General features: G+C 44.1%; 1 protein-coding gene across 6 annotated transcripts in view; it reads left to right on the forward strand.

The window, feature by feature from the left end:
- CLEC16A (C-type lectin domain containing 16A) overlaps nucleotides 1-13,866 on the forward strand; it is a 118,912-nt gene that overhangs the window by 10,008 nt on the left and 95,038 nt on the right. For 4 of the 6 annotated variants that reach the window (XM_061599171.1, XM_061599174.1, XM_061599175.1 and 1 more), the window contains exons 3-7: nucleotides 1,103-1,236; nucleotides 2,864-3,012; nucleotides 3,967-4,038; nucleotides 6,262-6,367; nucleotides 12,583-12,706. In XM_061599171.1, the coding sequence (XP_061455155.1) occupies nucleotides 1,103-1,236; nucleotides 2,864-3,012; nucleotides 3,967-4,038; nucleotides 6,262-6,367; nucleotides 12,583-12,706 (585 nt within the window). Of the gene's footprint in view, nucleotides 1-1,102; nucleotides 1,237-2,863; nucleotides 3,013-3,966; nucleotides 4,039-6,261; nucleotides 6,368-11,978; nucleotides 12,101-12,582; nucleotides 12,707-13,866 lie in introns of those variants that run through there. The other 2 variants (XM_061599172.1, XM_061599177.1) reach the window with 2 other exon arrangements.

The following is a 13,866-nucleotide window of genomic DNA, read 5'->3' on the forward strand; positions in this document are numbered from 1 at the left end:
TAGTTTGTTTCACACACAGTGTTAAATCGTAGTTTGCATTAAACTATAGTTTATCTTAAACAATCTGTGTGCTGAGGCACGCTGTTCAATTGTGCCCAATGCACTCCTCCTCTGTTCCTGCATTTGCCACACGGGGAGTAAACAAAGCAGAGCACTGGCTTGTCACGATGCCTGAACTGGAGCTCATGGTTTGTTCCCCCAAAATAAACCACGAGCAGTAAGCTCAAGAACAAACCTTGGCTTCTAATAGTGGTTTGTTTGGAGAGAAACAAACCATGAGCACATGAAACACTAAGGTAGTGCTCTGGTTTTTTTCGTTTGTTTCCCATTGTGGAAAAGGTAGGAGCTGGGAAGAAGCAAATTGGGCACTACTGAGCACCAGCACACTGCTCATTCGTGTTAAACCATAGTTCATTTATTGTAAACTATGGTTTATCGTTCCATACAAGCCACGTGTTCGTAGGCTCTACTGCTTTCTGGTGGTTCTGCTTTCTGTATCACTACTGCTCTTTCTTGTGTATTGCACAACTCTGCAGCATTGCTCCAAACTCATCTTTGCCCCAGAAGTACAAAGTAGCTAACAATGCTAAACTTTTGCCCCTTGCAGATTATGTGCTGTTGCCTGTTTTAGAGACAACTAGGGGTCCCAGAAGCCAGGGCGGTCTCCCCCCCCAAAAAAAGATGAAAAGGGCATGTTTTGCATAATTAAAGAGCATAAAAATAAGTATGTACAATGAGATCATCTAGGTAGACACAGTTGGTGATCTTCTTTCTGATATACAGAACAGCATTTCCCAGAGTCATAGATGGGTTGCCAGTGGCTGTGGTGACTCGCCAGTCTTTGAACTTTGTTATCTGGCCAGTAATATAATGCAGATCCTATTTATAAATCTTGACTTATTTTTCCTCTTTTTACACAAGAAACAAAACAGTCTTAACACAATGGCCATGAATGAATGGAAACTATGGTCCTACTACCTTCTGTGGGACTTACTCCCTAGCATCAGCACCCTAAATGTTCTGCACATGATTGTTTTAAGCATTGATTTCTTCTGTCACATAGCAGCAAACAAAGCAGTAACAGCTTTTGATGGTATTCTAGTTTTTTCTTGGAGAAGAACATGTTTGTGTTCTTTCTGAACATTCTGCGTCAGAAGTCTGGCCGTTACGTGTGTGTGCAGCTGCTGCAGACCTTAAACATCCTTTTTGAGAACATTAGTCACGAAACATCCCTCTGTAAGTATGCGTGCCTGATGTCACCTTTCACAAAAGCAGCTTAGTTTTGGTTTTGCATTATTAAAACTTTACTGCCTGCAGTTTTGCCATGGGAAGGGGGACTAAGCGTCCATTTTCTCCTGGCCCAGATGAAGCTTGGAAGAGAGTTATCACTTCAGTATTGAAGTTGTTCTCAGCCAGCCTCTCATTTTCTGGCCAGATTCTGAATCCCATGGAGAAGGCAACAAGGCAGCTTAAAAGTTGCGAGGCCATGGATAGCTCCGAGTGGGCAGCTTGCTCTGACAAAGGTTGGGAGCAGACGGAGCTGCCTCCAGACTACCACCTCCAGGCTCCACCCTTGTGGAGAACGTCAGAGCCTTAAGAGGCCTGCACTCTGGCCTAAGGACAGGCACTCCCCTTCTGTTACGTAGCCTTCCTCCTGGTGTACTGCCTCTGCCACTGGACGGTGCTATGTGGTGGGAGGCTTCTGGTTCTTCAGACTCAAGATTCCCACAAAGGTCCAGGCTCTGGCCCTCCAGGCCCTGGTAGTCTGGGAGGTTCCTCTGGGGGCCCCTGGCCAATAGCCTCAGACCCAGTGGTCTCCCTTTCTCCAACAGTCAGCTCTGAGCCCTGAACCTGAAACAGCTCCCCATCTGGTGCCCTTTCAGCCTCTGACTCCATGTCCAGATCACTGCTAGATTCAGGGGTCATGACACCTGCCCTGATCTGGGCAACTACTTTCATGCATTTCCTCCCCCCCCCCGAGTAGTCTCACATGCAGCTAATTGGGCATTTCGGTGGCAGCCTTGTGAAGCTTCTGCCTGCCTTGTAGTCTCTTGTGCTCCTCTTTCCCTAGGGAAAATTGGGGTGGTCAGAGAGCCAGCGAGGAACCCAGGCAGTGGGTATGAGGACCTCTTGTTCCTGGGGAAGGGATGTCTGGTTCCAATGGCTCTTTGGGGTCCTTGGCCATAAGTATTTGTTGGGGGCTCCTCTACTGCTTCCCCGATCCTCTGCTGAGGAAACCTCCGGTTTGAGATCTGGGCAAGGCTGAACTCTGACACTAAGGTGCTCGATAATTGCCCTGCAGATTGTGAGCTTCAGACTTGCACTGGATGGCTGTTGCCAGGCTGCTCCTGAGATGTGGAAGAAGCATGCTGTTGTGCAGTTGAGGCCATATTCTTTGTTATTTTTCCATTAAAGGGGATCTGTTGCTACGTTAAAATCTCTGTTATCTAAAAACAGTGGGGTGGGGAGTTGGAGAATCAAATGTGCATAAACAAGGTGACAGAGTAAAGCAGTGTGCAGACTTTTGAATGTGCTGTCAGCAGATGGGCTGTTTTGTTGTTCCCATTGTCGCTATTCACCTTCTCTTTAACTGAGCCGTCACCAACCTGGTGCCCTCCAGATGTTTTTGAATGATAATGCCCACCCACTATACCCAGCATGGTCTGGAACCAATAGGCGTTGTCGTCCAAAACATCTAGGGTCACCAGGTTGGCGACTGCTGTTCTAATCAGATGCATCATTGTTGAGCATATATGAAGACACCGGGATGGTTCTAGGAAACTTTACTTTGTTTAAATCTCTTCATATTTGCGTAATTTAAAACTTTTGTGCTGATTATGGATGTGTTTTCCCCCGCCTTCAGACTACCTGCTTTCTAACAACTACGTAAATTCTATCATCGTGCACAAATTTGACTTCTCGGATGAAGAGATCATGGCATACTACATTTCGTTCCTGAAAACCCTTTCTCTGAAACTCAACAATCATACCGTTCATTTCTTTTACAATGAGGTAAGCAGAGTAACCTGTTTCCACTTGAAAAGAAAACATTGTGACTGTAGACGTATGAAATGTGGATAATGCTTGGTGATCCCCAACAAGCTTGTTTCCTTCTTTAACAGCCCAGTCCTAATCTTTTCCCCAAATATTCTCCTCTCAGTTCTATTAAATTGGTCCAAAATTGGTACACACAGCTAACCATTGAAAGCCCAAGAGAACAGAACTTAGCATTTGAATGCAAGTGCCAGCTGGGCTTTTCTAGGGAGGGAGTTCCATAAATGAGACCCTAACAGAGGAAAAAAGTCCTCTCCCTGCTTGCCACCTACGTTATTTCTTAAGAAACGTAGGAAGCTGCCTTGTGCCAAACTGAAGTTTTTGTCCATCTAGCCTAGTATTGTCTACTCTGACTGGCAGCAGCTCTCCAGGGTCTCTAGAGTGGAGGTCTTTCACATCACCTGATCTTTCTTTCTGGAAATGCTGGGGATTGAACTTGGGAGTTCCTGCATGCCAAGCATTTGTACTACCACCGAGCTCTAGTTCCTCCGGAGGCACAGGAATCCTGAGAATTAGGAGTCCTCCTCTGGATTTTCATGCCTCCAGAGAAGGATCTTGAAGGCAGGTCTCAAAGGCTAGGCAGGCTCATATGGGAGAAGGGGGTCCTTCATCTTCCCTGGTCTCCAGCCATTTAGGCCGCAGTTCTGTACCTACTTACTTTGGGGGTAACGTATGTTGAACTCAGTGTGACTTATTTCTGAGTAGGCATTTATAGGATTGCAGAGTTAGGACTTCCAAGGTAAACACCAGCACCTTAAATTGTGCCTGGAAATACACTAGTAATTGGGGCAGAACTGTTAAGACTGGCCAGAATGATCCAATTGGTGCATCATCAATTACCAGTCCAGCTGCTGTATTTTTGAACCAGTTATGTTTCTGGATGGCCTTCTAATCAAACCTTGATGCTTCCAGAACATAGATGATGGTGGCCAGTCTCTTTCTGTCCAGGACAAGGTGCCTCAGCTGAAGTGGCTGAAAGGAAAGGTAGCTATACAGTTCTGGAGTGCATACACGTTGAGGGAGGGAAAAAATAACAAAACAGTGAAAACTGACACATTGCCACAATAAATAACATTTTCTTCTACCTCATTTCTTCATCTGGGGTTGGGAAGTTTTGGCTGTGCCCTGCAGAACCTCAGATTCCTCTCCCACTTCCAGCTTTCCACCTGCATCTTGAGTCAGGGGTCAGTCTAATTCAGAGATGGAGAACCTGTTGCCCTCCAGATGTTGCTGAACTCCCAATGCCTGGAGTGGTCCAGTGGGATTTTTCCTATACAAACCTGACCAAAATGAGAAGAAATCTGTGCCATCTCCTACTCATTTCTATAGGGTTACTCCATAAGACAAGAGGGACTACAGCTCCCATCATCTCTGACCCTTGGCCAAGCTGGCTGGGGCTAATGGAGTCCCAACAATTTCGGGAGGGCCGCAGGTTCCCCAGTCCTGATCTAACCCTGTACTGTGAATGGTTCTTAAACCCTCAGTTCTGTACCTAACAGATCTGTACACATTAGGTGTTATCTCCTCAGACTCAAGCAGAGATTTGTCCCTGGAGATGCTTGTGCAGCACCTTAGCCCTGCAGTGATTTTTTGTTCTTGCCAGGAGAGGGCATCAAAAGCTTACGCAGTCTGAATTGTAATTAGATGAAACTTCTCAGCCTTAAAAGAGTGGTGTTAAGGGCATGATGTTAAGCACTAAGTAAAGCTGCTTTCACTCATTCAGTGAAAATACATTCCAACCTTGTCTTCATTGCCCTGTTTACTTTTAGAACTTTGCCCTGGAAATCAGTGTTGTCTGTATGTTTCAAAGGCCAATTCAAAGTGCTAATGCTTGCCTTGTAAAGCCCTTGTATGATTTGGGACCTGGGTACCTGAAGGAAATGCCTACTCCCTCATCAACCTGCCGGTACACTTAGGTCATCTACAGGGGCCCTCCGCTGGGTGTCCCTGCCATCTTGAAATTAAGTGGGTGGCAATTTTTCGGAAGAGGCCCTTCTTAGAATGCTCTCCCAAGGAAGAGGACCTGGCCACCTATGCTGTTGTTGTTGTTATGTGCCTTCAAATCGATTATGACTTATGGTGACTCTATGAATCAGTGACCTCCAAGAGCATCTGTCATGAACCACCCTGTTCAGATCTTGTAAGTTCAGGTCTGTGGCTTCCTTTATGGAATCAATCCATCTCTTGTTCCTCTTTTTCTACTCCCTGCTGTTTTTCCCAGCATTCTTGTCTTTTCTAGGGAATCATGTCCCCCCCACTTTTAAACTCTTGTTATTCTTTATTTTTATTATTGTACCACCTATGTACATGCCACTTGACAAAAAACAGGTTTGACAGATCCCTGCATAAGGGGCTTGCAATCTAAAATAGACATGTGAAAACAACTGGGGGTGAGGGTGTCCAGAAACAGAAGTGGGATTAAAAAGAGGCAGAATGTGTGATTATTTCAGTTAGGGTATAGGGACTAAAGAAATATTCCAAAGATTTTCTGGAAAAGGTAAGTTTTGAGGAAGGACTTACAAGAGGGTAAGGGGGACGGTTGCATGGAGACCTTCTGGGAGGCAGCTCCTGGCATAAGTGGCTGGAAGGTGCTCAGTTGTTTCAGGGAAGAGAAGACCTTTAGAGAGGTGAAGGTGATGGAGCTGGACATGGGAAGGAAGGTGTTGGGGGTTTAAGAGTGGAGAGATGATGCAGGGGGAAGGCCACAGAGGGTTTTGAAAGTAAGGTTGAGAATCTTGAAACCAGTGTAGGGATTTAAGGAGGGGTATTGCTCATGGCTAGATGAATAATTTTGGCAGCAGAGTGCTAGATGGATACAAGTGGATGATGGGGAGACAACAGCAGGTCAGAAAGGAGGAGAAGGCTGCCTGAGATGGACCAAGGCATTTTCACTGAGTGCTTAGAGCAAGGGCCATATTTTTTATAGCGTAAGCACAGCTTAGAGATTTTTGAAATTTTAAATGGCATATAAATGCTTTTAAATAAATATAAATACAGAAGATTGATTTTTATTTATTATACAGCAAAAGCTCCATGATGTCTTATGCTGCTGACAGTGTTGCTGTCTTCACTTAAAGTGCGTGATCTCTTGTGTCTTATTTTGCTGATGTAAGCTAACCTGAAAATACAGGTGTATTGAAGGACGGAATATAAAGGTGTAAAACAAATTTAATTCCCAGGGCTTCACTGTCTTTCTGTCTCCTTCAGCATACAAATGATTTTGCCTTGTACACAGAAGCCATTAAATTCTTCAACCACCCGGAAAGCATGGTCAGGATCGCCGTTAGAACAATAACTTTAAATGTCTATAAAGGTAGGTATTCCTCAGTCTGTTGGCTTGGAACAGTTAGTACTCAGGTGGCAGATTTTGTAAATAGTGAGGCTTCAGTATGGAGGTTAGACCGAGATTTAACAGTTTCACAGATTTACCAAGAAAAAGTTAGCTAGAGCAAAGCTGTGTCTCCCAAAGTGGATATTCCTACTTTTGAAAGGAGACGTTTACATCATTCTACCTCTACAATGAAAATGGTTTGTTTTTTATATTGGTATCCTGCCTTTCCTTCCCAAAAGAGCCCAGGGTAACAAACATCAAAATGTTAAAACAATACAATTTAAAATTTAAAAATAAGTATTTAGAACAATTTAAAAACCATCTAAAAACATTTAAAAATATTTAGAACATTTAGAAACACAGGAAAACATTGAAAAAAAATTAAAAGGTTCTATAAACTAGAATGAAAATTGTGCGGATAAGAGAAATACACTGTAATTGCCACCAGAGGTCACTCTTTACAAGATTTTACATACATGATGCTTGCCTAAGAATTGGTCTTTAGACACATGCAAATGGGAAACATTAAGCTGCATGATCAAAATCGGTTTCCTTGAACTTTGTGTCTTTCTCTCTCTCATATATATATATATATTATGTATTATATATATATAAAACTTTGTTCATCAGTGAAGAAAATGTCAGTACAGTAGAATTCAGCACAACATTTCCTGTCACAGAAGATATGGGTCGTGCTTATTTACGCTAAATCATAAAGAAGCTGGAAGTCGTGAGGGAACCATGCATTAGGAATTCGTTCCGAACTATTGAGTTCATCCTGCCCATTGACTCCCCATTATCAGGATCAAAAGAATTGAGCAATTGGGGGGGGGCATATTTTTGTTTTGCATTTCTTGAACGGCAGCCCTGTTCTCTCTGCCTTTTGGATACCAGTAACAGAATAAAAGGCAAACATCCTGACGGATACACTCAAGGGTTGGGGTGTCCTAAATACCTCTGTAGATCCTGGTTGTTTAATTCAGTGGGATTACACCAATCTACAGAGGGATTTCACTGACGTTTAAATGCTTCCGATTGTCACACTTCTGCAGCTCCAGCGTAAACATTTGAAAAATTTGAAATAACCTTTGCATTCCTGGGGATCTTTCTATCCTGCTACTCTTCCGGTCATGCATCTGCATTTCTATACTTCTCCCCCTTTCCCCACATTTCAGGCAGCTCTTGTTTAGTTTGAGCTTAGCAGTTAACATCACAATTTACTTGTTCTAAGACATGCCACAATTTGCACCATATACACTATATGCATAACAACAAACACTCCCAAGTTCACCAGAAGATATTTGAGGAAGTAAAAGGAGTAGCTGATGTGTAGTAAAGTATAAGTTTCATAACCAGGGGGATGTTTTAGCCATCTGAAGAAGTGCAACAGCATATGGGATGAAGTTACAGTTTTATAAAGATGCAGGCAGTCTTTGCATCACATGCCCTGAACAGAGCTGTCTGTCGATCACTTACAGATGGGCAACTGCTGTTAAAAACTGCAAGGGATTCTGATGGCATCTTAAAGCTGGGGTGGAGGACTTCAAGGCCTGATTTTTGGGGGGGGTTTCAAATATGGCCATTCAAGCTTCTCTACCTGGCCCTCAGGAGTCAACACCACACCCCCACTCCCCAGGCTGTACTCTTCACTGGCCTTGCTTCACACCTTCCTTGAGTGATTTCGGGTGGAATGTGTCCTTGAATTCCGATAATGCCTTTTGCTTGCCTGGATAAAGGATAGAGGGGTTTGTGTGGACAAATGAGACTATTGTACAAAGGTAAAAAGTATGTTTATGGCTCTGCCCGCTTTTGCCTCTGGCCCCACCCACCACTTACATGTGGCCCCTGGAAGGTTACCCAGGAGAGTGTGGCCCTTGGGCTGGAAAAAGTTCCTCCCCCCCTGCCTTCAAGGCTCAGGCCTTTTATCGTGGCCTACGTTTTTGTGGCCTAGGGCCTGCTTTGGGCAGGTGCATGAAGCACTACCAGTACTAGGCACCTAAACATTGCACGCGGGCATGGATAGAGATGCAAAATAAGGGCTGGGTAGGAAAAAATATTTTTCCAGAGTGAGCTGAGAAGTCCAGCGGTTCAATGAACAGGTGTTTCTCCTTACTGTGCGGAGCACAAACAAACCTGGTGTCAAAGGGGAAAAAAGATCCAGCCAGGGTAACGAATAGGGTCTGTTTGCCCATGAGACTTAGGTGTTTGTGTAAACATTTACCTTGCTTTGCCAGTTTCAGCATTAGTTGTTTTGCGCCATTGCAAGGAGGGGTGCATGTTTGGTTGATTAATCGATGGATTGCAAAGTAACGTCACATGCTTATCTGCCCCCATTTTGTAGCAGTCCTCCCCCTTCTTTCTCATGCATTTGCCAATGTGGGATCTGGGTCATGAAGGGCTATGAGTCAACATAGGCAAATAGTTTAAGCGCATTTGGTTTGTCATAGTGTGGCTTTATTTATTTATTTTCTGCCATGCATTGGTTTTTTTTTTTACTTTTTTTCTGCCGTTCACATTGCATTTTTTTCAGCTTCACGGATGCATTCTTATACACCATGAAGGTTAAGAGGTTCTTTTTCTTTTCTTTTTACAGAGACTCCCCACAAAGTTGAACAGTTGTTGTTTAAATTTATATCCCACCCTTTCTCCCAGAAAAAGTCCAGGGCGGCAAACAAAACACTAAAAGCACGCTAAAACATCTTAAAAACAAAATTCTTCAAAATATATTAAAACAAAGCATCTTTAAAAAAAAAAAAAAAAAAGCTTGAAAAACATCTTAAAAAGTAATTCCAGTGCAGACACAAACTGGGATAAGATCTTTACTTAAAAGGCTTGTTGAAAGAGGAAGGTCTTCAGTAGGCGCCAAAAAGATAACGGAGATGGGGCCTGTCTAATATTTAAGGGGAGAGAATTCCAAAGAGTAGGTGCTGCTACACTAAAGGTCTGCTTCCTATATTATGTGGAATTGATAAGATGGTATCTGCAGGAGGCCAATGGCCAGGGATGATGGGAGTTGTAGTTCAGCAACCTCTGGAGGGCCAAAGGTTTTCAACACCTACTACAGAGTTTCATGGCTAGAGTCATCAGTTAAGGACAAGCTTGCCTTCCCTGTTTTCTCCATAATTCTCAGGCTTAAGTACGAGGTATTTCTGCAAGGCATCTATTTTTCTTTGTGTTTTGCGATGCTTGAAGCCTTTTGCCCTTCATCAAGAAACCATACTGTGGTACCTCTGAATCCCAATATGCCATGTGTTGTATGGTGAGCAGTTTGGTGGGAGGCCTGTATATAATCGCTTCTTTTTTTATGTGTGAAGTGAACTTGGGGGGGCTCCTTTAAATTTCCCCACATTTTGTGAGGGTTGTATTCACATGTATATAACAGATAATCCATTAAAAATAAACAGGGAAATACTTTTTTAAAGCATTGGGTAGTACCCAGTGTTAGTCCTACTTAGAGTAGACCCATTGAAATGAATGTCCGTGGCTAACTTCGCTCTATTAATTTCAATGGGTCTGTTCTGTCAGACGCGACCCTTTACACACAACACGGATATGAGCTAAGTCCGTAGGAGCAAGCCTTTTAAGCAGAGACCTTTATCCCAGTCTGCATCTGTCCTGGAATTGGTTTTTAAGATCTTTTGTTTTTACAATGTTCTTAAGATGTTTTTATTTGATCACTTGTTGTTTGCTGCCCTGGGCTCTGACAAAGGTTGGGAGCAGACATCTTAAGCTACCTACTTCCATCAAATACGCTGTTGCAGTGCGTGGAAGTCTAGGCAATAGAATTGATAACCAGGAGCAGACCAACAGCAGCCACAGAATACTGCAAAACAAGCCATGCCCACCTTTATTGCTGCACTTTTAGCATCATGAGGGGAGATGGCAGCTGGGCCATGTTTAAGGTCTTGCTGTTTATAAAGCTCTGAGCAACTCGGGACCTGATAGTTTTAGAGACTGCCTTGCACCCTATATCCCCGCCTGCTCCCTGTTCTCAGTGGATGAGGCCTTGTTTGTGATGCCACAGGTTTGCCACGTAGTTACTGGTAAGAGAGCCTTTAGCATGCACCAACATTATGAAATCTGTCCGCTTGGTGATCGAGAGTTGCCTACTATTCTGGACTTTTAGGTACCTGTTGAAAGCCTCTCTGTTTTTTGTTTTACTAAGCCCTTCCCGAGCTGAATTGCTTTAGTTTGCGGCAGATATACTCTACAATTAAGGATTTTTATTACGCTTTTATTATTGATTTTATTCTCCGTATTTGTATATACCCTTGTTCACTGTTTATAAATATTTTATATTAAGCGGTTTATAAATTCTTAACACTTGAATGAATGAATGAAGGGGATAAGCTGATTGTCTGCATTCACCCTTTGCCACAATAACGTGGTTAGTCTGCAAGGTGCCATCATTTTCTTTGTTGTTTCACTGTTGGCAAATGTTTGCATGCCACGATAAGCTGTGAACTAGGGGTAGAGAACCTTTGGCCCTCCAGATGTTGTTGGACTACAGCTTCCATCATCCCTGGCCATTGGCCATGCTGGCTGGGGTTGATGGGAGTTGGAGTCCCAACAACTTCTGGAAGGCCACAGGTTCCCCATCCCTGCTGTAAACCATAGCTTACCATGCAGGAGCCCATTACGTCCACTAACACTGGGAAGAACAATTCCCAGTTTAGCATTACATCTAAATCAGGGATCATAGTTTGGTTTGCTCCCAACAAACCACAGTCTGTAGCCAAGGTTTGTTCTTGGTTCATTGATAGTGGCTTGCATGTGCAACAAACTATGATCCTTGGTTCAGACGTAATGCAAAGCCAGGGATTCTGATTTGTTTCTTCTGCACACTAGCAGCAAGGAGCAAAACATCCCAGATAGACACATTCACAGTAAATTGCTATAATGTGTGAACTGCGACACTTTATCTACAAAACCTCCTTCTACCCTTTGTAGTTGCACTTCTGATCACGCTCCATAGCCCCGTTTGCTGAGGCCTGAAATCTAGCAATGTGTCATTCCGACTTCACAAATGCATGCATGCTTTAAGGTGAAAATGTTGCTGACACTTTTGCAATGCCTCCCTTTTCAAATTCTTATTTTGTGGTGCCCTGAGCTTACTGGAGATTCCTTACTGGGAAGACGAGTAATTGCAGGCCAGCACCTCTGAAGGCCAGCTTGCTGACCACTACTGTTCTTCCCTTCCAATGTTCCCCTGGAACTGAAAGCTGTGCCTGTTCCGCGGTGTGCCCTTAAGTTGCTGCAAAGCAATGGTGAGGCCCTCTAGACTTGGCCAGTGCCCTCCGTCAGCTGCATGAGCACTCTAGGACGTGCCCCAGGTTTTCTTTTGCCCCGCAGCAAACTGTGGGAGGGATTTCACAGCAGACAAATAAGCATGGAAACGACTTCTCTGGAGGCAGAAAGTTTTTGACAACCACTATCCTCTAGTTGAGTTTGGATGCTGTCAGGCCACGGGGGGGGGGCATTTTGGAGGGGGGTGGCACTCTGAGAACTAGCCTAAGTTGGGGCAGCATGGTTGTCTACTGCTATCTCCTTCTAACCTGTTTCTTCTAGCCTAGATGCTTCCTGCTTTAGCTACTGAACCCTCCGGAGGATGTCTCACCATCCCAGTTCCTAACCCCGTTAACCATTGTCTGTTTTCTGGTTTTTTTTTTGCCCTTTCTTCACTGATGATTCCTGTGTTCCTTAATGCAGTGTCATGTAAGTCCACTAATCACTTTGACTTTCAGCCTTATTGCTTTTTATTCTTGTACTGTTGGCCAAGTTCTCTAGAAAATGAGAGGCGATAGATTTCATTGGCTGTTTCCAGAATGATGCAGGAATAACTTGAGTAGCGCTTTAAAGGACTTGTTTAACCGCTTGAGGGATGGCGATATATGTATTTAAAACTTGATCTGATGATGAGCTGCAATAGATAACGTAAGCATCAAATAAATCTGGTTTTGGCTTTTACCACTGGAAGCCAGCCTTTTGAAAAGGATTTGTGGGTTGTTGTATCCAACATTAGTCAAACTCAGAGAAGATCCATTGAAATAATGGACGTGATTAACTTTAATTTCAGTGGATCTGCTCTGAGTAAGATACAACAGTGTAGCTAGATTTTTTTTAAAAAGTTTCGTTTGCTTTGTAATTTCTTTTTTCCCCCAAAAATGGACATTTAAGAACTGTTATTTTGTCTTCAGTGGACAACCAACCTATGCTGCACTACATTCGAGATAAAACCGCTGTCCCTTATTTCTCCAATCTCGTCTGGTTTATTGGGAGTCACGTGATAGAACTGGATAACTGCGTACAAACGGATGAAGAGTAAGCCCTCTTTTTTTATAACTGTTACGAAGTCGTTGCAAGGAGGGATGTCGCCCGGTCCCAGAAAGCTTGGTCACTTGTATGAAATTGGCATGCATTTGCATATAAATACAACAACAAAAATCCTGTGGGAGAAGGCAGTGACGGTTGCTCCGCTAGGGCAAATGGAACGGTGCCCCACCAGCCGCAGCCATGATTCCTCCAAGCCCACCTGCCTGCCTTCCTACTGATAACCAGTCCAGGGGGTGGAATTGCCTGCCTGCTGCCTCCTCCTGAATTTCAGGGGAGGGAGGGAGGAGGATGGGGACAAAATTAGAATTACTTGGCCGCACCCGTCATTGGCTCTGGCTGTGATTGACTCTGGGGTCATCTACTGTTGGTTTCCCTGTATTCTGCCGTACCAGCTCCAATAGGCACCAGGCGCCACTGGGGAGGGGAAGAGAAACATCCTTTATCTCTAAGATGTGGTGTCCATGCGTGACATAGCCAGCGTCTTCATAGAAGAGGCATTCCCCGCCCCCCTAGACACTTGTGGTGGACACAAGGAAGAGAGCTTTCTCCATGCTGGCCCCGTAACACTGGGATTCTCTGCCACTTGATCTCCATAAAGCCACCGCATTTCAGGCCTTGGACCCACTTATTCCCAGTGGCTTACTCGTGAGAAAGATGCCTTTACTGTGTTCCTGAGCTGATTAAAAAAATTGGGGTTTTATCTCTTGGGCAGATGTGTATTACTGCTGTTTTTATTTCTGTTTGGCCGTGTTGGAAGTTTCGCGTTGTATTTTTATCTCTCTGTTGTTGGAAGCTGTATTTTTTAAATTGTGATTGTGTAAGCCAGTTTGAGAAAGTTGCTACTCAAAGATATTTAAACACTTTGAAATGAAGGGTGAGAATGGGGGAGGAGGGGGGAATGGTAATCCTGGCAGCTGTGTTCTATATCTGCTGTCAGAGGCAGCATGTCTTTGAAAACCAGTTGCTGGGAATCACAAATGCGGAGAGTGCTCTTGCGCTCAGGTCCTGCTTGTGGGCTTCCCATGGGCGTCTGGATGGCCACGGTGAGACCAGGATGCTGGACCAGATGGGCCGCTGGCTTGATCCAGCAGGCTCTCCTTATGTTCTTGTGCCTAGGAATGTCCCTGTCTGAAACCTTGAAAAGCTGC

The sequence above is a fragment of the Rhineura floridana genome, chromosome 17 (genome assembly GCF_030035675.1).
Source record: "Rhineura floridana isolate rRhiFlo1 chromosome 17, rRhiFlo1.hap2, whole genome shotgun sequence".
NCBI lineage: Eukaryota > Metazoa > Chordata > Lepidosauria > Squamata > Rhineuridae > Rhineura > Rhineura floridana.